Here is a 27,760-nt window from a genome sequence, read left to right on the forward strand (position 1 = left end):
CTGTAGACTAGACTCTCAGTTTTGCTTCTCTTTGCTTCTCTGCTTTCAAAGGGCTCATGTAATTGGATCAGAGCCACCCAGATAATTTCCTTTTTTCTTTTTTCTTTTTCTTTTTTTTAACTTTTTGAGACAGGGACTCACTCTGTTTGCAGTGATCACAGACGCTGCAGCCAAACACAAACCTGAGCCACACATACTGAGCCACACACAAAGGCTGGCTGGGATCTTGAAGGTCATTTAGTTCAACTCCTCATTTAGAGAGGGACAAACAGGTTCAAAGAGAAGGTCACCTGCCCAGGGTTATACGGAGTCGTAGCAGGGGAGGGGACAGCTTGTCTTCAAATTTAGATTCATTTCGGTTCATCACATCCCGAGATTTTGTGATGACAGCGTGGGGAAAGAGAATTGAGCCTAACGTGACCCCTCCCCAGGGCGGAGTGTGCAGGATTGTAGCGTCCCCGGTCACTGCCGTGTTGAACACCCTTTAGTGCCTCTCCGAAGTCCTCAGGATAAAATCCACACTCCCCTTCCTCAACATGCCCCTGGCCCTCAGAGCCATGGGCTGGCCTCTGGCATAGCACTTATCAGAGGTGAGTGCCCATGGCCATCTGCCTGTGGGTCCATCCCTTCAGCAGACGTGAGTGTCGCTGGCTGTGGGGATTGAGGGGACCGAGGGGACCGAGCTGCTTCCCCTCTGTTCCCTGGGGCCCAGCCCAGTGCCTGGACCACAGCATGTGCTCATAGAGGGTGTGGAAAGAAGCAGCAAAACAACATAGGAACGCATTTCCTGATACTCCTGAGCCTAGCATGCCCCCTCCCCACCCCAGGTATGCTGGGCCTGCCCCACAGCCAGCGAGAAAAAAAGGTTCTGGGAAGAGTTGCAACAATTCATCTTTATTTCTTATTTTCCTCTGGGCGTGCGGAATCTGGTATATTTCACCCCAGGTATATTTGGGATAGTTGGCTTTTCGCTGGGTCAGGATGGCTGGGTGCCTTCTCCCCCTGGCACGGTTCTCTTCTCTGCAGGGCGAGGGGCAGGGAACTAGTAGAACCTCGCAATGCCAGCCGCAATGGCAGACCCAGTGGAGCCCAGGATGAATCTGGTCAACCCGGAGAGTCCAGTTGCTCCTGGGAAGAAACAGAGGGTGAACAGTGTGGGACATGCCTGTCCGGGAAGCTCTGTGGGCAGGACTGTGGGGTCAGAGACTCCAGTGACCCTCAGAAGGGGCTGAGGCTTCGAGACCTCACCCAGTTCCCCTCTCTGTTTCCCAGTACCCTGGGGGTTTTTGTTTGGGGAGAGGCTGCTGCAGGCATGAACTCCCATGGTAAACTCCAGAGCTGGAAGCAGCCTCACTCTTCAGTGAAGGAGGCTGTGCCCCAGAGGGGAGGAGATGCCCCAGGTAACCCAGCAAATCTGCTTCAGGCTGAGTCTTCCTGGGCCCACTGTTCCTGGCTTGGGCTCCTTCCCTCCCTCCTCCATCTCCCTCAGAGAAATTCTGAGAGAATGTATAGAGAGAGACAGAGGAACAGAAATGGAGGCCCATAGGACTGAGATTGGGACTGGGTTCTTGGAGGCTCCTGCCCTCCTCATCGCCCTCCCCAGCCAGCCCTGCCAGGATACTTACCCAGTGACTGCAGAGTAGCCACAAGGCTGCCCGGGGCAACTCCACCCCCATTGGCAATGGCTGCTGCGGACATCATCTTGGCTGCTATGGAGGACGAGGTGATTCCCGTCGCAGTGAAGCCCATGACACCGAGCACCATGGGCACAGCCTCCACAGCCACAACTGCATGGAAGAGGAGCTGGGTCAGTGTGTGGGCTCAGAAGGGACCCCCCAGATACACTGAGTCAGGCTTGGGGACCTCAGGGAATCTGGAGAGAGAGGTGAACTCTGAGCTTGGGAGAGACTATGGGCACGGCCAATAGGCACAAATCAAGGGGAGCACAGCCAGGCGGGGAAAGTAGAGGGAAAAGCTAGTAGGGCCACCGGGCACAGGGCTCTGGGCCAAGCTCTGCTAGGCAGCAGGACCTTCCTTGGGAAAGCCACTTGTCTTCGGGGCCTCAGTGTCTGCCCTGGCCAAATGCTGGACCAGGGGAGTGCTTTCCAATTTTCTTATCTTTGCTGGGGAGCAAATCTCATTAGGGGAGCAGATCTTGCCCAGGAGATTATGTAAGAGGCACATTCACAGTGGCTCAAAGAGACAGCTCTAGGGCTCCGTGGTGTTGCCACAGAGCACGTCGGAAGCAACTAAACCAAGGGGAGCCCTTGGCATCTCTTTCATGTCTACTGTGTTCCATTTCTATTGTTTCACCCTATGCAATCCTGACCATAACCCTGAAAGGGCATTGCTAGCCCTTTCTCTGGAGAGGAAACAGGGGCTCAGAGGAGTTCAAAGACATGCTCAGGGTCACACAGAACGTTCTGCAAAGGGGAAATGGCCTCTGCCCGGCTGCTGCCACACCCTGCCCACACACACTCCAGCTCCCAGTCTCTAAGCCCCTGCTTCCAGCTTCCAGTGCCGTACTTCTAGCTCCTTGTTTCATACTTAGCCCCTCATCCCACCTCCTCCCCTGACCACCCACATGAGGGAAACCTTGGCATGGACAAGGCCAGCTGCTCCCCAAGTCCACCTCCCTAGGGGCAGGTGGTTACTTGAGCCCCTTCCCCACAGACTCACCTCCTCCAATCACGACTGTAGCAATCCTCGCTGGAAATCAAAAGAACATTCTGTGAGTAGATCCACACTGGCCTCCCCTCCACTTTCTGAGCTAATTGCCCATCCAGCGGGAGGGGCTGCCCCAGGTTGGGAGCCACAGGAAGGGATGACCCCTGTCTAATGCTCTTTGTTTCATTTTGGGAAGTGGAATTTCTGGAGGAGGGTGAGGATCACCGGGGGTTTTGACCCCAGCGCTTGTCCTGAATGAATTTACGTGGCCCTGAACTCGTTGGTTGGTTGGTTGGTTGATTGGGGGAAATCAGACGTTACTTTTTCTTTTCTGCCTCCCAAGCCAGGTTGAGTTCAAATGAAAAGCAGAACAAAAATGAACAAAATCTTATAGATGTGGCTAGGAAGGCATGCTACTGTGATGTCAGCTCCCAGTAAATACAGGATACTTGGCAATGAAATCTAGGGCTTGGTGGTTTGACCGGGGCAGGGAGAAGTGAACAGGATGGGTGTCATGCTCTCTGAGCAGGGCTGTTAGCTCATTTGAAGCAGGGTCAGTGTTTATTAGCGAGGGATACCATGACTTTCTCCTATAGTCCAGAAAAAGCTCTTCAGATAGTAATAAGTCCTCATGGTAGAGAAAGATGAGCTTCATTTTGCACTGTGTGCCTGAGTCATGGCAAGCACTGTAGAATGCTTGAATGCCACGTGAGAGCAATGCTTGAATGGAATGAATTGAAAGCTTCTGACTCTTCAAGGTCCATGTCATTGCTCCCTCCTCCAGGAAGCCCTCCCAGCTTCTTCCAGGGAGAACTCATCCTTGCTCCTCCATGACTGGAGCCACTCACAGCACTGGGTGTACATGGTTTGCTTCCCCACATGGTAAGCCCCTGGGGAGCGGGCAGAGGTTCTCTTCCCCAGCAGTCAGAGGGGCCAGAACTGCAATTTGGGGCCAGGAGTTCTAAAGATAGCCAGATGTGCAGGAGTGAGCTCAGCCAGCTCCCAGGGAGAGGCCTTAGAGTGATGGTGGAGGAAGTAAAGAGACACCCTTGAGTGACCAGAAAGGCCACCTGGAGGGGTTTTGAGCCCAGGGACTCAGGAATGGATAACCTGGTTAGAAGGTTCAGTTTTATTGGCAGGCAGGAGAGGTGATGTCAAGATGGCTGGCAGCCTAGCAGACCTGGACCCTGACACACAAAAGCCCTCAGGAACTGGCTGCTCTGTGTAGGGGGGCCTGCCTGTTAGGCTCAGCTGATGGGCATTCATAGGGCAGAGTAGCCTGGCCGTTATTTTACGCCATTCAGAACCTGCCCTACCCTGAGACCTCCCTCCAATTTCTATTCTCCCACTTCTATTAATCTTTCTTTCTTTCTTTCTTTCTTTCTTTCTTTCTTTCTTTCTTTCTTTCTTTCTTTCTTTCTTTCTTTCTTTCTTTCTTTCTTTTTTTTTTTTTTTGAGACAGAGTCTTGCTCCGTCACCCAGCCTGGAGTGCAGTGGCACAATCTCGGCTCACTGCAACCTCTGCCTCCTGGATTCAAGCAATTCTCCCGCCTCAGCCTCCTAAGTAGCTGGGATTACAGGCATGCACCTCCATGCCTGGCTAATATTTGTATTTTTGGTAGAGACGGAGTTTTACCATGTTGGCCAGGCTGGTCTCAAACTCCTGACCTCGAGTGATCTGCCCTCCTTGGCCTCCCAAAGTGCTGGGATTACAGGTGTAAGCCACTGTGCCTGGCCTATTAATACTTCTTATCATTGTTCATTGTTCTGCCTTCTGTTCCAAGCTTGGAAGCAGCACCCCCACACCCTTCTGTGCTGCCCAGACAACAGTAAATTGTCCCAGTTGGTAAATAAGGGACAATATTATCTTCTTATCTTCCTCTGGGGTTGTTACGAGAATTAAACAAATTGACAAACCTCAAGTGCTAGGGTAAGTGACTAGAACATAAAAGCGCTCGCTCAAGTTGAGCTGTTATTATTTTAATTTTATGAATTGCTTGATCTTAAACTGAGAAGTCATCGGCATTTCTGACAAACAGAAAGGACTGCTGGGTGTGGCCCAGGCCCTCACTTGCTCATCACACTTCTCTGTACTGAGTTGGGAGCCCAAAGAGTGGTGTGTGTTGCTGAGGGCCAGTTACCTCCAAGTTGTAAAACAGGGTGCCAGTGAGGGACCCCAGCATGAAGGAGCTAACCTCCAGTGCTCCCAGCAATCGTCTGAGGATAGAGATGTTGGGGCTCAGGGCAGCTGAGGATGACAGGGTCGGCAGAGGGTGAGTGCAGGCTCAAATAGAGGTTAGAGGTTGGGGCAGGGGTCAGAAGTCAGGGTAGGAGTCAGGGGCCCTGTGCCCCCGTTCAAGCCTATGCCATTTGTGCTGGCGGAGTTGGGGGAACCCCTGGATGTCCACCCAGGGAGACAGAAAGGTAAAGGGCAGTGGATACACGCAGAGGAGCACTTGTCAGCAGGTAGAGGCCAGGATTAGATGCTCACCAAATGATACTGATGGATCTCAAGATTATGGTTCTCAGTGTGGAAAAAAGCAATAGAATGGGATCTACAGCACACCATCCTGCATGTCAGTTAAAACGCATGCAAACAAAACACAATTCCTGTTCTGCAAAAATACATATGAAAAACAGACACACATTAAATATATTAGAAAGGTTGACTTTGAGGGAGGGGAATTGAGGGTGAAAAGGAAGAAGAATGAGAATAAATAAGACTAGAAAGAGATCTCCCAGAAACCAGTGAAAAAAGTGAGCTAAAGAATCTTGTTAAAATCGATACTCTGGATGTGAGATCCCGCAGGACACAGGGGCCCTGTTGACAAGGTAAACTAAAGGAGATGAATTCTGACAGTAAATCTGGGGGAAGGGAGAGCTGAAGAGAGTGGGACTCAGTGGTAGATAGACCCTTTCCAGCTAGGCAGGAGGCCCAGGCCCAGAGGGGAGAGGACCTGGGGGACACCCAGGGCTGGGCACCCGGCCAGAGTCTGCCTGCCCCGGGCCCCCTCCCAGACTGAAAGTCACGGTGGACACCTGCTATGAGAGGACAGGGCAGGGCAGCAAGGCTGTGGGTGTCCCCCCATTTTCTCTCCCACGGGTCCCTGGACAAGACCCCTGCCCTCCCCAGCTGCCTCCTCGCCCCCAGCACCAGCCCCTCCCAGGAACACTCACCCAGGGGCAAGACTACGGCACAGCCAGAGGCCACCCTGGCCACTTTGGCCACACCGGTCACTGCTGATGAGGTGAAAGCGGAGGCCACCATGGCTGCTCGCGTTAATTCCGTGGCCTAGAGAGTAAGAGATCCTTAACTTCAGCCAGACCTGCCGAAGGGATGGAGCTCTGAGGACGGGATGGGCACAACCTGGCTTGCCTCCCACTGTCCTGAAAAATGTGAGGAGCTCCAGGGGGCTAGGGAGGCTGCTCTGAGCTTGTGGGGTAGCAGGCCTGGAAAGGATCCTGGGGTGAGGGAGGGAGGCATGTTGAGGAGTTGGGGCTACCAAAGGACCTGTGTTAGATTAGGGCCCTGAGGAACTTTATTTCCCCAGGGGGGCTGCTTTCTTTCTTCTGAGAGTCCCAGCACCAACATCTTAGACACTTCTGGGACTCCCATATCTCTCCACGGAGCAATTGAAAAGGCACCAAAATTAGGAAATCAGAACCAACCGCATTTTTAAGGCATATATGGCAGGCGAGGTGCCTGCTCTTATGTAATCTCCTCACTAACGTGAAAAAGATGGGACCCTCCCCCTCCGCATGTTACAGATGAGGGAACGTGATCTGGCTCAGTGATTTGCTCCAGGTCAGAGGCTTCCCATAGGGAAGCAACACCCCAGCCAGGCATGGACTTGCAATGGCTCCGCCTTGGTTCCTCCTAACCCTTATCTCTCCCCGCTGCCCACTTTAACCCAAGCCGCCCTCAAGGCCTGAGGAAAACCTGGGCAAGGACAAAGCTAATTGTCCTTAAATTCCAGAGTCCAGGGACAGATGGGGCTCAGGTCCCTTCCCTCCCAAGGCTCCCTGATGAAAACAAAAAGACAGGGCAGAGAGTGGATGCTCAAGGCCTCCCCTCCGCTCCCTGAGCCCACAGCCCACCCAAGTTCGGGGCCATGGGAAGGTTAGCTCCTGCCCGCCCTCCCAGTCTTACCCAGAGAAGGAGAGTTCCTGAGAATGTGAAGCTGACCCCACCGTCTTAAGCTTGGTTGTGTTCACAAAGGGTCTGATCCCAGGCCTTTTAAGCAGCTCCACCCCGACTGAAGCACAGCCCCTTGACACAGACAACAAATGAGATAGGTTTCATTTTCCAGGAAACTGAAACTGCAGACATCTTTCTCCCCTCACGGCCAGTCAAGAGGAAACTTCAGTTATTTAGTGAAATAGGATTTGCCCATGGCATCAGTCATTGTCAGTTAGTATAAAATGCTTTGTCATTTCATTCAAGATGGGAGTGTGCTCTACGCATAATGAAGTCATGAGAAGTAAAATCAAAGTTCTATAATAAAATGATACTATTACTTTCTAATGAAGAAGGTGATTTTCAGAATAATTTAGTCCTTGTGGTAGGCAGATGTTCCGTTTTTCAAAAAAGGCTTGACTGCAGGCCCACTGTGCTAGATACTGACTAGGCACTGGGATAGGACTGTAAACAAAACAGACCAAAATATCCGTCCTCACAGAGTTTACCAGCAATGGGGGCAAAGTGAACATGATAAATAACTACATGTATAGAATGTTATTTGATGAAGCACTAAAGCAAAAGGAGGTGACGCAGCGAGCCCGGCAGAATTATGGGGGGCAGTCATTCCAGGTGGAGGCCACAGCAGTGGCAGAGCCCGTGTGGCAGGAGCAGCAAGGGGGCCAGTGTGGCCTCAGCAAGTGGGCCAGGGAGAGAGGCCCTGTGAGGCCGCAAAAGCACTGCAAGGACTTGATCTTGTGTCCTGAAGCCATTGCAGGGGATTATCGTCTATACCTTTTGGGGGATAGGGGGATGAAGCTGAGAAATGACACGGTCAGGTCACTCTGCGGCTGCTCTGAGAACAGGCGGAAGAAAAAGCATCAGGTGCCAAAATGTACATTTAAATCTTCCACACGAGTAGTGTGCAAGTTGTAAGATTCAAAATGGAGTCACTTGGGTCAAACCTCGGCAGACAGAGCCAGCAAGGCTATAAAGGGAGGGCTGTCACGCAAGATGAGGCTCTCCCATTTGCCTGCTAATAGGAACTATCACGAGAAATGTTTCCAAACTGCAGCTTATTACATGGGCCACACAAGGACAGCTTGAAGCACAAGGAGAGCGAGCCAGTTATGCAAAAACACTTGCCTGGCACAGTGTCTCACACACCCAATCCAAAACTGCAGGAACCTGACCATTACTCCAAGATTCCCAGTCCTACCTAACAACTACTGACACTTGCCAGTCAGAACTCACCAAGACTTGTAAGATGCTGCCAGCACCAATAAACTTACTCTTTCTTTCTTTCTTCTTTTTCTTTTTCTTTCTTTCTTTCTTTCTTTCTTTCTTTCTTTCTTTCTTTCTTTCTTTCTTTCTTTCTTTCTTTCCTTTCTTTCTTTTTTTCTTTCTTTCGTTTTCTTTCTTTCTCTTTCTTTCTTCTTTCTTTCTCTCTTTCTCTCTTTTCTTCTCTTTTTTTTGATGGGAGTTTTGCTCTTGTTGCCCAGGTTGGAGTGCAGTGGTGCAATCTCGGCTCACTGCAACCTCCACCTCCCGGGTTCAAGTGATTCTCCTGCCTCAGCCTCCCAAGTAGCTGGGATTAAAGGCACCTGCCACCATGCCCGTCTGATTTTTTGTATTTTTAGTAGAGACGGGGTTTCACCATGTTGGCCAGGCTGATCTCAAACTCCTGACATCAGGTGATCCTCCTGCCTCTGCCTCCCAAAGTGCTGGGATTACAGGCATATGCTTTTGGACGTGGGATCACGGCTATTAAACTTCCTTTCAAAACAACTTGCATAACTTTTATAAAACAAATTGTATCGAACTGTCTTTCAAAACAACTTGCATAACAGCCTCTTTCTTTAAAAATTCCCTAATTTTTTCCTTTGTTTTCCAAAACGAAAAGGCCACCCTGGTCCATATTTATGTTGTGGGGTTGCAATCCTACTTCTTGTGTATTATTCCCAAGTAAAACTATTTTACTTAAAGATTTGTCTCTCTCTCTCTTTTTATGTTGACACAAATGTGACATCAACAGGTTGCTTCAACTAGTTTAAGCCACACTGATGGTGATCTATACTCCTATTCAGGGGTCCAGCAGGTGTCCACTCTAGCGTTCTCTGTGGGAAGGGCCCCCCCAGGAGGCTGTATATTCAGAAATCTACAGGCCCCTGTGCAGCTACTACATCAGTACCAGAGACTTTGCAAATTAGCATAATGAATGTATGTTTGTGATGTCATCAGGCTCCATGTCCTAACCAAAGTCTGGGTGGGGGTCACCCTAATGCTGAGGCTCAAATCACTTCTGGATGGAACAATCCACGGCCAGCATAGGGACACAGTTTTCGTCCAGCAGTTCTACACAATTTCAATAGTAAATTCAACTTCTTTCTTCAAAAGGCATCTATGACCATCTCCTCTCCGCTCACCCTCAGATGGTGGTTTCTTATGTCATGAAGAAGTCTTCTCAACATCAAATCCACCAACCCCCAGCATCTATATCCATATCTACATCCATATACTCTGCCTTCTCTCCGTTTCTGTGGATGAACTATCCCAGTTCCTAAAGATTGTATCCCCTCTTGCCTACTCAAAGACTTAATCTTGCAACTATCCTCTCCCTCTCCCAAATTCCCAAGAATATAGACCTGGGCTTGGCTGTGTTCTCAGAGGAGCTGACTCCAGATGCTTTAAGCAGCTTCACCCCAACAGAAGCACAAGCCCAAGCGATGCAGGCAGCAAATGAGAGAGGATTTGTTTTCCCAGGAAACCTTAACTGCAGACATTTTTCTCCTTTCTTTTCCAGTAAAGAAGAAAATCTATTTATTATAGAGCTCAATTTCCAATCACTTTCTTGACCCTAAGATCTCACCATTTTCCTGCTGCCATTATGGCAAATTGTTGAGAGAGACATTTACACTGGCTCTTTTTCAGCTCACAGACACTCTTAAAGAGATGCCCTGTATAGAATATAAGGTGTTTTCAGGCATCCAAAAAAGTATAGATGATAATATAATGCTTATGCGCCCACCACTCAGCTCAAGAACTCAAACATTACAGAAACAAGGAAAACAACCTGCGAATCCCTTCCTAGTCTCCTTTGTCTGCCTCCCTCTCCGGAACTGACAGCTGGCTCTTCTCATGCATGTCTTTATACTTTTACCACACGTGAATGTCAAATGCAGAACTTCCTTGGCAGTTGTTGGATGCTTGAGGGCATTTCAGGCCAGGGTCAAAGACAGGAAGCAGTAATGAAATAGGGCCAGGAGCGTCCAGTCCCCAACCTTTCCTGGGAGGATGTGCTAAGAACTGTAAAACCAGCTGTAAAAGAAGTAGAGGAATTAGGGAGTAGAGATTGCAGAGAAAGGAAAAGAGAGAGAGAGAATGAGGGAGAATCTGTGGACTGTGCCCTTCCCTGAGCCCCATGATGAGAGGAGGGGAGGGCTCTGCCCACCCAGAGCTAAATGGTACCCATGTGGAAAGCATGACTTCAATCCCTTGGAATTTTTTTTTCTTTTTTCTTTCTTTCTTTCTTTTTTTTTTTTTTTTTTTGAGATGGAGCCTCCCTCTGTCACCAAGGCTGGAGTGCAGTGGCACGGTCTCAGCTCACTGCAACCTCTGCCTCCCAGGTTCCAGTGATTCTCCTGCCTCAGCCTCCTGAGTAACCGGGATTACAGGCACCTGCCACCACACTCGGCTGATTTTTTCTGCATTTTTAGTAGAGACGGGGTTTTACTATGTTGGCCAGGCTGGTCTCCAACACCTGACCTCAAGTGATCTGCCCACCTCGGCCTCCCAAAGTGCTGGGATTACAGGTGGGAGCCACTGTGCCTGGCCTTGAATCCCTTGGAATTTGAGGGCAACAAGCATAGTTGTCTGAGTTGGGTCTATACAGTCTAAGGGCAGAAGGCTGTGGTTAGAAGGCTGCCCTGGGCAGGAGGGCAGGAAGCCTACTCTGGGGGTAAGCTGCCCCTTTAGAGTCTGGCACTGTGTTTTCCCTGAGCCAGACGTGGCACCAACCCAATGCAGCTGAGAAGGATGTGGCCATGATCACCACCCAGAGGGTCGAGAGGAGCTGAGAGTGGTGGACTGTTTGAAAGCTGCAGTCCAGTACAGGATTGAAGCTGTCCAGCCAGATGTGGCAAATCCTTGTCAAGGACGCTGTGATGAGGGTTCCTACTGATGGAAGAACTGACAGAGAGAGTTAGCAGTGGGAATCTTCCCCACCAGTGGGCATCAGAGACAGAGCACAGCAGTGTCCCTGCGGGTGCGTTCTTGTACCCAACAAGCCCTGTGCTGAGGGCTTCGCCTGTGTTAAGTACTTGAATCCTCACAACAACCCCATGAAGAGGTACCGCCATCCCCATTTCACAGATGAGCTCATGAGTCATGAGGAGGGTCCTTCATCAGTTCCCCACGGGACCTTCCCACATCCATTGCCTTTTTCTGCTGGGTGCTTCACACTGAGGCAGGTACCCTCTTGGCTAAGCTTGGCTGAGTCCTGCCAAGATAACTCAAGCCCATTACCTTTCCAAGGTCTTCATGCAACCCTCAGCAATGCAGGCTTCCTCTCCCTGCCAAGCACGGATAGTTCCAGCCTGTATTCATCTGCAAATGGGTGGCCCTAGCCAGTCTCTGACTGGTGAGTGGCAGATGCAGGACTAACTATCTCACACACACCCTACCCCCTGGGGCTCCAAGAGAGGAACCAAGAAAAGCCAAAGCACCTTCAAGCCCTGTGGGGAAAACTCCATGACAACAGGTGCTCTGTAGTATTAACAATGTATTACAGCACTTAGAGCAAACAAGGGTGCCCAACAAATATTTGAATGAATTCCTCTTAAAGCACTTTTTCCAATGAATCCTAAGCTCTCCCTCATACAGGCTACATGTGAGTGATAACAGCTGACAGTCACAGATTTGTTATGCTTTCTTAAAATAAATCCCCAAGAGGTATGTCCAGCAGCTCTCTTTGAAACTGGGGATCCTTATTTTCCAATGTTCTCAGCTTTGAGGTTTATGTTGAAATTCCTCAGAAGAAGAGTACAAGGTAGCTGAATAGGAACAGCTCCAATCTACAGCTCCCAGTGAGATCGACACAGAAGACGGGTGATTTCTACATTTCCAACTGCGGTACCTGGTTCATCTCATTGGGACTGGTTGGACAGTGAGTGCAGCCCACAGAGGGTGAGCCAAAGTAGGGTGGGGCATTGCCTCACCTGGGAAGCACAAGGGGTTGGGGGATTTCCCTTTCTTAGCCAAGTGAAGCCATGAGTGACTGTACCTGGAGGAATGGTACACTCTTGCCCAAATACTGCACTTTTCCCATGGTCTTTGCAACTGGCAGACCAGGAGATTCCCTCACATGCCTGGCTCGGCAGGTCCGATACCCACAGAGAGCAGCAGTCTGAGATCAACCTAGGATGCTGAAGTGTGGTGAGGGGAGGGGCATCCACCATTGCTGAGGCTTGAGTAGGCGGTTCTATGCTCACAGTGTAACCAAAGCAGCAGGGAAGCTCGAACTGGGTGGAGCCCACCGCAGCTCAGCAAGGCCTACTGCCTCTCGAGATTCCACTTCTGGGGGCAAGGCATAGCTAAACAAAAGGCAGCAGACAGCTTCTCCAGACTTAAACGTCCCTGCCTGACAGCTCTGAAGAGAGCAGTGGTTCTGTCAGCACAGCATTTGAGCTCCAATAATGGACAGACTGCCTCCTCAAGTGTAGCCTGGCTATAACACATGTAGCCTGACTGGAGACATCTCCCAGTAGGGGCCAACAGACACCTCATACAGGCAGGTGCCCCTCTGGGATGAAGCTTCCTGAGGAAGAATCAGGCAGCAATATTTGCCATTCTGCAGCCTCTGCTGGTGATACCCAGGCAAACAGGGTCTGGAGTGGACCTCCAGCAATCTCCAACAGACCTGCAGCTGAGGGGCCTGTCTGTTAGAAGGAAAACTAACAAACAGAAAGGAATAGCATCAACATCAACAAAAAGGACATCCACACCAAAACCCCATCCGTAGGTCACCAATATCAAAGACCAAAGGTAGATAAAATCACAAAGGTGGGGAGAAACCAGAACAGAAAGTCTGAAAATTCCAAAAACCAGAACACCTCTTCTCCTCCAAAGGAACACAATTCCTCCCCAGCAAGGGAACAAAACTGGATGGAGAATGAGTTTGACAAGTTGACAGAAATAGGCTTCAAAGGGCGGTAATAACAAACTTCTCTGAGCTCAAGGAGCATGTTCTAACCCATTGCAAGGAAGCTAAAAACCTTGAAAAAAGGTTAGACGAATGGCTAACTAGAATAATCAGTGTAGAGAAGAGGTTAAATGACCTAATGGAGCTGAAAAACCACAGTATGAGAACTTCGTGAAGCATACACAAGCTTCAATAGCCAATTCGATCAAGTGGAAGAAAGGATATCAGTGATTGAAGATAAAATTAATGAAATAAAGTGAGAAGACAAGATTAGAGAAAAAAGAGTGAAAAGAAACAAATAAAGGCTCTAAGAAATATGGGACTATGTGAAAAGACCAAATCGACGTTGGATCGGTGTACCTGAAAGTGATGGGGAGAATGGAACCAAGTTAGAAAACACTCTTCAGGATATTACCCAGGAGAACTTCCCCAACCTGGCAAGGCAGGCCAACATTCAAATTCAGGAAATACAGAAAACACCACAAAGATACTCTCCTTGAGAAGAGAAACCGCAAGACACATAATTGTCAGATTCACCAAAGTTGAAATAAAGGAAAAAATGTGAAGGGCAGTCAGAGAGAAAGGTTGGGTTAACCACAAAGGGAAGTCCGTAAGACTAACAGTGGATCTCTCAGCAGAAACCCTGCAAGCCAGAAGAGAGTGGGGGCCAATATTCAACATTCTTCAAGAAAAGAATTTTCAACCCACAATTTCATATCCAGCCAAACTAAGCTTCATAAGTGAAGGAGAAATAAAATCCTTTACAGACAAGCAAATGCTGAGAGATTTTGTCACCACCAGGCCTGCCTTACAAGAGCTCCTGAAAGAAGCACTAAACATGGAAAGGAACAACCAGTACCAGCCATTGCAAAAACATGCCAAACTGTAGAGACCATTGATGCTATGAAGAAACTGCATCAATTAACAGGCAAAATAACCAGCTAGCATCATAATGACAGGATCAAATTTACACATAACAATTGTAGAGGACTATGTGCTCACAAACGAGATGTTCCCGATAAGTCCTGCTCTTGCAAACAAAGCAGGACGTTTCTTCTCTGCAAACAGGAAGAACAAAAGAATCAGCCGCAAACAGCAGACTCTAGGAACTGGTTAATGTTTAAAGCATCTTGAGAACTCAGAAAGTTAGGGAAAGGTCAGAAAAACAACTCATGACATAAAAACAACTTGTGTCATAAAAACAACTCGTGTCTTGTGATGTAGTAAAATTCCACAAGCATGTATAAAATAAAGCAGAGCGTGCTGCTTGGGGTGGCCGCCATGTTTGTCTTGTCCTGTGTTGTCTTGTGTGTTCATTCCTTTGTTTAGGAAACGCGCGGACCTCAACAACAATATTAACCTTAAATTTAAATGGGCTAAATACCAATTAAAAGAAACAGACTGGCAAATTGGATAAAGAGTCAAGACCCATCAGTGTGCTGTATTCAGGAGACCCATCTCACATGCAAAGACACACATAGACTCAAAATAAAGGGATGGAGGAAGATCTACCAAGCAAATGGAAACCAAAAAAAAGCAGGGGTTGCAATCCTAGTCTCTGAGAAAACAGACTTTAAACCAACAAAGATCAAAAGAGACAAAGAAGGCCATTACATAATGGTAAAACGATCAATTCAACAAGAAGAGCTAACTATCCTAAATATATATGTACCCAATACAGAAGCACCCAGATTCATAAAGCAAGTTCTTAGAGACCTACAAAGAGACTTAGACACCCACACGATAATAATGGGAGACTTTAACACCCCACTGTCAATACTAGACAGATCAACGAGACAGAAAATTCACAAGGATATCCAGGACTTGAACTCAGCTCTGCACCAAGTGGACCTAATAGACATTTACAGAACTCTCCATCCCAAATCAACATAATATACATTCTTCTCAGAACCACATCACACTTATTCTAACATTGACCACATAATTGGAAGTAAAACACTCCTCAGTAAATGTAAAAGAACAGAAATCACAACAAACTGCCTCTCAGACCACAGTGCAATCAAATTAGAACTCAGGATTAAGAAACTCATTCAAAAACCACACAACTACATGGAAACTGAACAATCTGCTCCTGAATGACTACTGGGTAAATAATGAAATGAAGGCAGAAAAAAAGATGTTCTTTGAAACCAATCAGAACAAAGATACAATGTACCAGAATCTCTGGGACACATTTAAAGCAATGTGTAGAGAAATTTACAGCATGAAATGCCCACAAAAGAAGCCAGAAAACATCTAAAATAGACACCCTAACATCACAATTAAAAGAACTAGAGAAGCAAGAGTAAACAAATTCAAAAGCTAGCAGAAGACGAGAAATATAAGATCAGAGCAGTACTGAAGGAAATAGGGATACAAAAAAAAAAAAAAAGAACCTTCAAAAAATCAGTGAATCCAGAAGCAGGTTTTTTTGAAAAGATCAACAAAACTGACAGACAGCTAGCAAAACTAATAAAGAAGAAAACAGAGAAGAATCAAATAGACACAATAAAAAATGATAAAGGGGATATCACCACTGATCCCATAGAAATACAAACTACCATCAGAGAATACTATAAACACCTCTACACAAATAAACTAGAAAATCTAAAAGAAATGGATAAATTTCTGGACACATACACCCTCCCAAGACTAAACCAGGAAGAAGCTGAATCTCTGAATAGACCAATAACAAGTTCTGAAATTGAGGCAGTAATAAATTGACTACCAACCAAAAAAGTCCAGGACCAAACAGATTCACAGTCGAATTCTACTGGAGGTACAAAAAGGAGCTGGTACCATTGCTTCTGAAACTATTCCAAAAAACAGAAAAAGAGGGAATCCTCCCTAACTCATTTTATGAGGCCAGCATCATCCTGATAACAAAGCCTGAAAGAGACACAACAAAAAAAGAGAATTTTAGGCCAGTATCTCTGATGAACATCAATGCGAAAATCCTCAATAAAATACTGGCAAACCAAATCCAGCAGCACATCAAAAAGCTTATCTACCACAATCAAGTCAGCTTCATCCCTAGGATGCAAGGCTGGTTCAACATACGCAAATCAATAAATGTAATGCATCACATAAACAGAACCAATGACAAAAACCACATGATTATCTCAACAGATGCAGAAAAGGCCTTAGACAAAATTCAACAGTCTTTCATGCTAAAAACTCTCAATAAACTGGGTATTGATGGAATATATCTCAAAACACCAAGGGACAGCTATTTATGACAAACCCACAGTCAATATCATACTGAATGGCAAAAACTGGAAGCATTCCCTTTGAAAACTGGCACAAGACAAGGATGCCCTCTCTTACCACTCCTATTCAACATAGTATTGGAAGTTCTGGCCAGGGCACTTAGGCAAGAGAAAGAAATAAAAGGTATTCAATTAGGAAAAGAGGAAGTCAAATTGTCTCTGTTTGCAGATGACACGATTGTATATTTACAAACCCCATTATCTCAGCCCAAAATCTCCTCCAGCAAAGTCTCAGGATACAAAAATCAATGTGCAAAAATCACAAGCATTCCTGTACAAGAACAGACAAACAGAGAACCAAATCATGAGTGAACTCCCATTCACAATTACTACAAAGAGAATAAAATACTTAGGAATCCAACTTACAAGGGATATGAAGGACTTTTTCAAGGAGAGCTACAAACCACTGCTCAATGAAATAAAAGAGGACACAAAGAAATGGAAGAACATTTCATGCTCATGGATAGGAAGAATCAATATCATGAAAATGGCCATACTGCCCAAGGTAATTTATAGATTCAATGCCATCCCCATCAAGCTACCAATGACTTTCTTCACAGAATTGGAAAAAACTACTTTAAAGTTCATATGGAACCAAAAAAGAGCCCGCATTGCCATGAAAATCCTAAGCAAAAAGAACAAAGCTGGAGGCATCACGCTACCTGACTTCAACTATACTACAAGGCTACAGTAACCAAAACAGCATGGTACTGGTACCAAAACAGATATATAGACCAATGGAACAGAACAGAGGCCTCAGAAATAACACCACACATCTACAATTATCTGATCTTTGACAAACCTGACAAAAACAAGCAATGGGGAAAGGATTCCCTATTTAATAAATGGTGCTGGGAAAACTGGCTAGCCACATGCAGAAAGCTGAAACTGGATCCCTTCCTTACACCTTATGCAAAAATTAACTTAAGATGAATTAAAGACTTAAATGTAAGACCTAAAACCATAAAAACCCTAGAAGAAATCCTAGGCAATACCATTCAGGACATAGGCATGGGCAAAGACTTCATGACTAAAACACCAAAAGCAATGGCCACAAAAGCCAAAATAGACAAATCGGATCTAATGAAACTAAAGGGCCTCTGCACAGCAAAAGAAACTATCATCAGAGTGAACAGGCAACCTACAGAATGGGAGAAAATTTTTGCAATCTATCCATCTGACAAAGGGCTAATATCCAGAATCTACAAAGAGCTTAAACCAATTTATAAGAAAAAAACCAATAATCCCATCAAAAAGTGGGCAAAGGATATGAACAGACATCTCTCAAAAGAAGACATTTATGCAGCCAACAGACATATGAAAAAACGCTCATCATCACTAGCCATCAGAGAAATGCAAATCAAAACCACAATGAGATACCATCTCACACCAGTTAGAATGGCAATCATTAAAAAGTGAGGAAACAATAGATGCTGGAGAGGATGTGGAGAAATAGGAACACTTTTACATCGTTGGTGGGAGTGTAAATTATTTCAACCATTGTGGAAGACAATGTGGTGATTCCTCAAGGATCTAGAACTAGAAATACCATTTGACCCAGCAATCCCATTACTGGGTATATACCCAAAGGATTATAAAATCATGTTACTGTAAAGACATGTGCACACGTATGTTTATTGCGGCACTATTCACAATAGCAAAGACTTGGAACCAACCCAAATGCCCATCAGTGATAGACTGGATAAAGAAAATGTGACTCATATACACCATGGAATACTATGCATCCATAAAAAAGGATGAGTTCATGTCCTTTGCAGAGACATGGATGAAGCTGGAAACCATCATTCTCAGCAAAATATCACAAGTACAGAAAATCAAACACCGCATATTCTCACTCGTAAGTAGGAATTGAATAATGAGAACACATGGGCACAGGGAGGGGAACATCACACACTGGGCCTGTTGCAGGGTGGGGGGCTGAGTGAGGGAGAGCATTAGGAGAAATACCTAATGTAAATGACGAGTTGATGGGTGCAGCAAACCAACATGGCACATGTATACCTATGTAACAAACCTGCATGTTGTGCACATGTACCCTAGAACTTAAAAGTATAATAATAAGAAGAAAAGTAATTCCTCCAAAGTAGGAAATGTTCCTTTAGCAACCAGCTACATGCGTACCATTAAAAGGGAAAAGACAAAATAAAATGTGGTGGATCATTACCATAGAATACTAAGCAGCAATTAAAAATAATTTAAAAAGACTTATAAAATATAAAAAAGCCAACATCAGAGCAGTATGTATTAGGTTAAACAAAATTGTAGCAATAAAAATGCATATAACAGAACTACATAAAAATATTTTCTGTGGAGATACCTATATATCTCTTCTATCATCTATCCACAGAAATAACTTTAAAAGGGCATGGAGAACTAATTACCCAAATGTGAGCCATAAAACTATGAAACTCCTAGAAGAAAACATAGGGGAAATTATTCATGACATTGGACTTGCCAATGAAGAGTGAGTATTCGGAGGATACAAAAAAAACGTTACAACTCAACAACAAAAAATCACATAACCCAATTTTAAAATGAGCAAAAGCAGGAGTGGTAGCTCACGCCTGTAATCTCACCATTTTGGGAAGCTGAGGCAGGCGGATCACCTGAGGTCAGGAATTCAAGACCAGCCTGACCAACATGGTGAAACTCTGTCTCTACTAAAACTACAAAAAATTAGCAAGGCGTGGTGGTGTGTGCCTGTAATCCCAGCTACTTGGGAGGCTGAAGCAGGAGAATCGCTTGAAGCCGGGAGGCAGCAGTTGAAGTGAACCGAGATTGCGCCATTGCATTCAGCCTGGGCAAGAAGAGTGAAACTCCATCTGAAATAATAACAATAATAAGTCATATATCAATAAAATGGGCAAAAGACTTAGATGGGCATTTCTCCAAAGATGATCAATGCTATAGTTTAAATATTTGCCCCCTCCAAATCTCATGTTAAAATGTAACCTCCAGTATTTCAGATGAGGCTTAGTCATGGGTGTTAGGGTCATGGGGGTGCTTGGCGCTGTCCTCACAGTAACGAGTTAGCTCTCACTCTATTAGTTACTGCAAGATCTGACTGCAGAAGAGACCCTGGCACCTCCTGCCTTCCTCTTGCTCTCGCGCCGTGTGATGTCAGCTCCCCTTGCCTTCCATTGTGAGTACAAGTTTCTTGAGGCCACTCCAGAAGCCAAACAGATATCAGTGCCATGCTCCCTGCAGAACCATGAGCCAAATACACCTCTTTTCTTTATAAGTACTCAGTCTCCAGTCTCAGGTATGCCTTTACAGCAGTGCAAAATGAACTAATATGATATACAAATGTTCAAAAAGTACACGAAAAGTTAAGATCACTAATCATTAGGGAAATGCAGATCAAAGCCACAATGAGATACCACCTCACCACCATTAGGATGGCTGCTATCAAAAAAACAGAAAATAAAAAGTGTTGGCCCTTATATAATTGGAACCGTTGTACATTGTCGGTGGGATTGTAAGATGGAGTAGTTGCTATGGAAAACAGTATGGAAGTTCCTTTAAAAATTAAGAGAACTACTATATGGTCCAGGAACCCCACCTCTGGGTATATACCCCAAAGAACTGAAGGCAGGGTGCTATGGTCTGAATGCTGTGTCCCCGCCAAATTTGTTAAAATCATAACCCCAAAGGTGATGGTACTGGGAGATGAAACTTTTGGGAGGTGACTAAATCAGGAGAGCAGAGCCCTAATGAATGGGATTTGTGCCTTTATAAAAGAGGCCCCCAGAGAGCTGCCTTAGCCCACTACCATGATGAGGACACAGAGAAAGCACCATTTACAAACCAGGAAAGCACCATTTACAAACCAGGAAAGCACCATTTACAAACCAGGAAAGGGACCTGACCAGACACCAAGGGGGCTGACACCTCTTAATCTTGGACTTCCCGGCTTCTAGAACTGTGGGAAATAAATTTCTGTTTTATAAGCTACCTAGTCTATGGTATTTTGTCACAGCAGTGCAAACGGCCTAAGGCACTGCATCTTAAAGAGATATTTGCATACCCACATACATAGCAGCACTATGCACAACAGCCAAGAGGTGGAAGCAGCCCAAGTGTCCACTGATGGGTGAATGGATCAACAAAATGTGATCGATGCATCCAATGGAATGTCGTTCAGCCTTTAAGAGGAAGGAGATTCTGTCACATGCTGCATCATGGATGAGAACATTATACTAAGTGAAATAAGCCAGTCACAAAAAGACAAATACTATATAGTTTTGGCCAGGCATGGTGGCTCGCACCTGTAATCCCAGCACTTTGGGACCCCAAGGTGGGTGAATCAGCTGAGCCCAGGAATTTGAGATCAGTTTGGGCAACATGGAGAAAAAAAAGCCATCTCTACACACACATACACACACACGACAAATACTATATAATTCCGCCAATAAGTGGTACCTAGAGTAGTCAAATTCACAAAGACAGAAAGTAGAATGGTGGTTACCAGGGGCAGGGGGAGGGGTAGAGCGGAGCTGTTTAATGGGAACAGAGTTTCAGTTTTGCAAGATGAAAAAATTCTGGAGATGTTTCACAGCAACGTGAATATATACCTAACATTGCTGAACTGTACTTAAAAAAAATGGTCAAGATGGTAAATTTTATGAATTTTTATCACAGTATAAAAGGGGGGTCCCTAGAAAGGAACGTAAGAAATTGCAGCAGTGCTTTACTTCTGAGAGTGGGAGTAGGGGCTGTAACGAGGGGCAAGGATGCTTATCAGAGCCAAAGGGGCTTTAGCCTCACCTATAGGAATTCAGATTTTTAAGAGTCAAAGCTACTTCAAGATCTCTTAAGTAATTAAAATGTAATAAAATGTTGGTTTTCATTAGAAAATAATATAATCCCATATTGTAAAGTTAAAAATAAAAAGACAGTAACCTACTGTCCACTTGCCTTCAGGTCCGGTGTGCTCTTCCTTAATGGCCGGAGTGGTGAGGATAACAAGACAGAGAAAGAAGCAGTGAACCTGGTGGGAGCCCGCTTTGGTTTCCCCCAAGGATCCTTGAGGCGCTGTCTTCCCTGAGAACAACGCCCACGCTGTCTGTACAGGACACTGTGTGGACACTCAGTGTCTCTTACCCCCTCTCTTCTTTGAAACAGAAACCTCCTCTTGCAGGCATAGGAGCCCCTGCCCTGACCTATGAGTGCATCAGAGGCATGGGCTCTCCTTGCACTGTCTAAAGGTGAGCCCAGGTGGACTTAAACCAGTCATCACACCCCACCCATCCTTTGGGCCTAACTAAAGGGTTTTAGGAATGAGTAAATGACTCCATTTAAGATTGCAGCATGAACATTTACTAGAGGTATTTGGGAAAGATGTTTCTTTGCTTTTCAGGAGGAAGTACATGAAAAAATGTTCTTTCTGGGAGACACGAATAAAGAAGGTAGCTTCCAGAACTTGCTAACAGCTGTCTTGTAACCACGAGAGCTGGCAGCCACAGGATGAAGCTGATGCCTCAGAAACGAAGAATAGAAAAGACAGGTCTTTGGCATCCGTGTTGCTGAATCAAACCCTGCCTGAAGCATACTTTACCTTTGGACCTTTCCATTTCGTAAAGCAATGAAGTCCCTTGAACTCTGAGCAAGTTGCGATCAAGTTTCTGGAACTTCCAACTCCATAATCCTTAGGTCAAACAGCCCTTATGCCAGGAAGTCTTCCCAGGTTGCTACAATTAGAATCAATCACTTCCTTCTCTGTCCTACAAGCCATATAGCCTGATCCTCTTCAGTGATTATACACATTGTCTTACGTTGTCAGTCACCTATGGCTGGATAAAAAGTGACCACACAATTTAGTGGCTTAAAAAAGCTATGTAGCTCCTGATTCTGTGGGTCAGCAATCTAGGCAGGTGGTTCTTCTGGTCTCGGCTGGGCCCCTCACCCATCTGCAGTCAGCTGCAGGTCGGCTTTGCAGAACTTGGCTGGGCGTGCTGCCATGTCGGGGGTCTTGTCTGGAATGAATGAACTTTGTGCGCTTGCCCAGCCTGGCTTGTTCTCATGGCAGTGATGGGGTCCGGGAGGTACAGCAGAAGGCTGCAAGGTTTCTTAGGGACTAGGTTCAAGATTAGCACGCCATCACTTCCACTGTGTTCTATCCACCAGGCCAGAGCAACTCCCCAGGCCAGAAGAGATTCAAAGGGAGGGGAAAGAAATCCCTACCTCTTGATGGGAGGAGCTGTACAGCCATGCTGAAAGGGCAGAGAATGTGGTCATTTCTGTAATTTACCCCAAGTCCCTTAACATCACTGGTTAAGGGCTGGCTTCCCCAGCATTGTGCACCCTGGGCAGAGGTGGACCTCTGTGATCCTCTGTAGCCAGGGCGATCACGTGGGATGGAGCCTTGAAGCCCGTTGGGAGCTGTGGGAGTCAGCTCAGCCAGCATCCCAGGGAGAGTCCTGTGGGAATGCAGCTGTAAAGGAAAAATAAGTGTGAAGGTCAAATAGCCCAGAATGGGACTAACGTTGAGGTCAGAGGTCGAGTCTAAACAGGCCTTCCAGAAGTCAAGTGTGGTTTACTTATCCTCACGGCCAGGGAGGTGCCGGGTGGCAGATGCCAGGTCAGTGTGCATAGGACAGCTGGCACCTGATTTGGGGCCAGGCACATAGTAGGTCTCTGGAAATGGATGTTCTGCATTGGCCTGCTTCTCAGGAGCCCCAGCCCGTTGTCCATCCTCATGGGCTCTGCTCAGTCCACCTGGGGACTGAGGAGCTTGGGCTGTGTGCTGAGAGGGACAGAGCTCCCTGGAGGAATGAAACTTCTCTACCTGTGTGGCGAAGGCTCACAGGCCAGGCAAATGCAGGGTTGCCGAATTTCTAGAGTAATCATACAGCCACACCCTGAGTCCTAGGTGGGAAAGGGAGGGATCAGTCATGCGTGAGGACAAAGGGCTTCGTAATTGAGGGTCAATGGCTCAAGCAATGACCCAAGAGCCACACCATCCTGTAACACTGACTCTGCCTGACTCTCCCATCTGAAGAGCAGCGAACTGAGGCTCAAAGGGCAGACATGACCTGCTCAGGACCACAGAATGAGTGGAATGCCTGAGGCCAGACCTGGCTCTGGTCATGGACATCCCATACTCCTTCATCTTGAGTCCCTCCCTGTTCAGCACTCCTGCAGCAGAGATGTACCCTATCCTGACCACAAGAACAGAGAACTGACACTAGGAGAAGATCACCAGCATCTTTATTTTTCATGCTTCCTTGAAGAATTTTGGGAGTAGGGGACTTGTCCTTTGGAAGACTGTCATCCAGAGGCCCAGGAGAGTCATCTCCACCAAGAGAGCCACCTCCCTGCCTCAGTGTGGTGTTCAGCTGGGGGGGTGGAAGGGGTGAACCCAGCCAGGCCCCAAGAGCCGTCCCAGCAGAGCCCAGGATAACTTTGGATGTCACGGAGAGTCCAGCTGCCTCTGCGGGAGAAGAGAGGGTAAGCACAGGGCACAGGGAGAGGTAGCAGCTCCTAACAGGGGGTTGGAGGCCAGAGACCCTGGGTCCCTCCGGAGGCCTGAGGCCCAGGCAGCCCAACCCTGTTCTCTGCCTCTACTTCCTAAAACCCTAGGATTTCTGCTTTGGGAGGGGCTGCTGCAGGCCAGTGGCCGGACAGGAGGCAATAACGCTGGTGGGGAATCCCAGCAACAGGGTAGACCCTCTGAGAAATGGCAGGCTCCTTATCTTCCAAAGGCCCAGAGAGGGGAGGGACATGCCTGGGTTTTGTAGGGTTCACCAGGAACACAGATCTCCGAGGCTGCACCCCTGGTCCCACCTCCAACCAGAAGAGGGGACAGTGAGAGAAAGACAAAGGGCCCAGGAGGCAGAGGATCACAGACCTGCAGGGAGAGAAGAGGCCTCCCTGGGGTTCAGCCCCAGGGCTGGATCATCTCCTGGCTCTGGTCATCCTGTCCAGAACACTCACCCACTGACGGCAGAGTAGCCACCAGACTGCCCGCGGCAACTCCGCCCCCGTTGGCAATGGCCACTGTAGATGTCATCTTGGCTGCTATGGAGGACGCGGCGATTCCTACTGAGGTGAAGCCCACGGCACCGAGCTCCACAGGCACAGTCCCCACAGCCACAGCTGCGGGAAGTGGAAATTTGGGGTTGGCCCCATGGGACAGAGTCCCCCAGACCTCCCTGACATCTTCCTGTGGCGACGATGAGGAGGAGGGGTCTGCTGTGCTCTCTGGAAACACGCAGGGGAGGTATGGGATCCCAAAACAAGGGCAGTCAACGTGGAAAGCGGCCAGTGGACCGGCTCCCAGGAGAACCTGAATCCCAGGCTTGTTTATGCCTGTTTCACAGACACCATCGAGGGCTCACTGGCCCTCCCTGCGCCTCTGTTCCCCTAATGTAAAATAAATCCATTGAAGCAAACAGCAGTCTTCACACTTTCCCTTTTGGCAAGGAAAATATAATCTTTCCAAGCACAGGGTTGACAGAAGACAATATCAGAGCTGCTCTTCCAGAGAGGTGAGGGGATGGAGGCCCTGAGGGCCCTGCAGCAGCATGCGGGGGTCCTCTAGGGCTCCCCAAAATCTCCACAGCAGTGCCATCTACAATCATAGCCACATTTGTTTTCTGTACTGTCTACTAAGGTAGCCACGTTTAGCACTTGAAATGTGGTGCAGGTGACAGAGAAACATTATGATTTTCTTTAGTTTTGGCCATTGCATTGGAGGACATTGCTTTATAGCAGCTCAAAAGCTTCTGACTCAGTGGATGGGCTACCAGCGTTTGTCAAATAATTTTGAGGAATGAGACAGAGCTCAGCTGACATACTCTCTTCAAAAGTCCCCAAGGATACCATGGGCCCCGCTTTAGAGGGGGAGGAATCCCAGGCTCTGACTCTGCTCAAATGACTCATCTGGGGTTACATGGTTTGTACTTGGTGGAAGCTGAGAGTAGCTCACCTCAGAAGGACCAGCAGCCCCCAGAATTATGTGCAATATACACCTGAACCCCATCCACTCTCCTTTCCCATGGTTGGCCCCTTCGCCTCGGTGAGTCTCCACTGATTCTTGGACTTCCACCTGTTGGTTGAGTTTTGACTTTATTCAGGATCTGGTTTGGACAAGGCTGCATTAATAAAGGACTCTGCATCCCTCCTGGGACTAAAAAAACATTAAAAATAGAATTATCATATAATCCTATAAACTCACTTTTGGGTAAATACCCTAAGTATTGAAAGCATAGTCTTTTTTTTTTTTTTTTTTTTTTTTGAGATAGAGTCTCGGTCTGTCGCCCAGGCTGGAGTACAGTGGCGCGATCTCTGCTCACTGCAACCTCTGCCTCTCAGGTTCAAGCAATTCTCCTGCCTCAGCCTCCTGAGTAGCTGGGATTACAGACATGCCCGGCTAATTTTTGTGTTTTTAGTAGAGATGGGGTTTCACCATGTTGGTCAAGCTGGTCTTAAACCCATGACCTCATGATCCACCCATCTTGGCCTCCCAAAGTACTGGGATTACAGGTGTGAGCCACCATGCCCGGCTGAAAGCATAGTCTTGAAGAGATATTTATACATCCTTGTTCGTAGCAGCATTATTCACAATAGCTAAGAGATGGAAGCAACCCAAGCATCAGGAATATAAAACACTGAATGGAGACATATCTATTGGCTGCTGTGGTACAGGGAAAAGTCATGGTGTTGACCTACCCATCTGCTTAAAACCCCTCAACAGCCTTGTATGGCCCACAGGATAAGCAAGTCCTCCATGAACTGGCTTCTGCCTCTCCCTAAACTTATTGCTGCCAATATCCAGCTATGCTTCTCTCCTGGGGGACAAACAGAAGTCATTCTCTGCTCTTTTAGGCCTCTGATCCTTTGCATGCCAGATCCAGGAAAATTTTCAGGACCTCACCAGCTGATATATTCTCCAGGAAGACTTCCCTGATCACACATTCCCAGTCTCGCTTGACAACTACACCCCCACCTATGCTCTCAAATGTGAGTCCACTATATTCCTTCTGCCACAGAAGTTCCCACAATGCAATGTTGTTCTCTGTCTCCTCTGCTGGATTCAGAGCTCTCTAAAGTCAAGGACTGCTATGGTTTGGATGTTTGTTCCCTCCAAATCTCATGTTGAAATGTGATCTTCAATGGTGGTGGTGGAGCCTGGTGGGAGGTGCTTGGGTCATGGGGGAAAATCCCTCATTGTGGCTTGGTGCCCTCCCCATGGTAATGAATGAATTCTCACTCTGTGTGTTCATGCAAGAGCTGGTTGTTTAAAGGAGGCTGGCACTTCCTCCTCTCACTCCTGCTCCCTCTCTTGCCATATGACACACTTGCTCCCCCTTCAATTTCTGCCATGAATAAAAGCTTCCTGAGGCCTCACCAGAAGCTGAGCAGATGTTGGTACAATGCTTGTAAAACCTACAGAATCATGCCCAATAAACCTCTTTTCTTTATAAATTACCCAGCTTCAGGTATTCCTTTACAGAAATGTAAAACTGACTAACATGAGTCAGGAGTCATTCATTGGTGCCTCCCTTAATGCTAGGCCCAAACCGGAGATCAAGGAGACACTGAGTATTTCATAAAAAGATGTATGGATAAAGAGTATGCCTAAGGCTCAGAATGGTGGCTGGCACCTGTAATCCCAGTTACTTGGGAGGTTAAGACAAGACAATCACTTGAGGCCAGGAGTTCCAGACCAGCCTGGGCAACATAGCAAGACCCTCATCTCTAAAAAAGTCTCTAAAACTCAGCCAAGTGCTGTCACGTATACCTGCAGTCCCAGCTACTTGTGAGGCTGAAATTGTAGTATTGCTTGAGCCTAGGAATCTAGGCTGCAGTGAGCTATGATCATGACACTGCACTCCAGCCTGGGCAACAGAGTGAGATCCTGTCTCTAAATTTTTTTTAAGTGTGCCTTTGTGCATCAAAGGACACAATCAACAGAGTGAAAAGGCAACCTGCAAAATGGGAGAAAATATCTATAAATCATATATCTGATAAGAAGTTAATATCCAGAACTACAACTCAACAACAACAACAAAACTCAATTAAAAATGGGCAAAAAAACTCAAATAGATATTTCTCAAAGAAGATATACAAACAGCCAACAAGCATATGAAAAGATGGTTAACATTATTCATCATTAGAGAAATGAAAATCAAAATCAACTTACATACATTAGGATGGCTACAACCAAAAAATCTGAAAGCAACACGTGTTGGGAAGGATGTGGAGAAATTGCAACCCTTGTGCACTGTTGGTAGAAATGTAAAATGGTACAGCTGCTATGAAAAACAATATGACAGTTTGTCAAAAAATTAAAAATAGAATTCTATAATCCCATACACCCACTTTTGGATAAATGCCCTAAGTAATGGAAAGCATAGCCTTGAAGAGATATTTATACACGCATGTTCATAGCAGCATTATTCACAATAGCTAGGAGATGGAAGC

At 46.7% G+C, this 27,760-nt stretch overlaps 1 protein-coding gene across 2 annotated transcripts in view; it reads right to left on the minus strand.

Annotated features, from left to right (window-relative positions):
- Positions 1-878: 878 nt before the first annotated feature.
- Positions 879-27,760, minus strand: part of LOC105467509 (interferon alpha inducible protein 27) — a 50,538-nt gene continuing 23,656 nt past the window's right edge. Inside the window, exons 3-7 of one of the 2 annotated variants that reach the window (XM_011717135.3) lie at positions 6,818-6,937; positions 5,845-5,959; positions 2,680-2,709; positions 1,626-1,787; positions 879-1,128 (exon numbers count right to left, since the gene is read on the minus strand). In XM_011717135.3, coding sequence (XP_011715437.1) covers positions 1,043-1,128; positions 1,626-1,787; positions 2,680-2,709; positions 5,845-5,935 — 369 coding nt within the window. In that variant the 5' untranslated portion in view covers positions 5,936-5,959; positions 6,818-6,937 and the 3' untranslated portion in view covers positions 879-1,042. Of the gene's footprint in view, positions 1,129-1,625; positions 1,788-2,679; positions 2,710-5,844; positions 5,994-6,817; positions 6,944-27,760 lie in introns of those variants that run through there. The other variant, XM_011717136.3, reaches the window with a different exon arrangement.

Source organism: Macaca nemestrina, chromosome 7, assembly GCF_043159975.1.
Source record: "Macaca nemestrina isolate mMacNem1 chromosome 7, mMacNem.hap1, whole genome shotgun sequence".
Classification (NCBI taxonomy): Eukaryota; Metazoa; Chordata; class Mammalia; order Primates; family Cercopithecidae; genus Macaca; species Macaca nemestrina.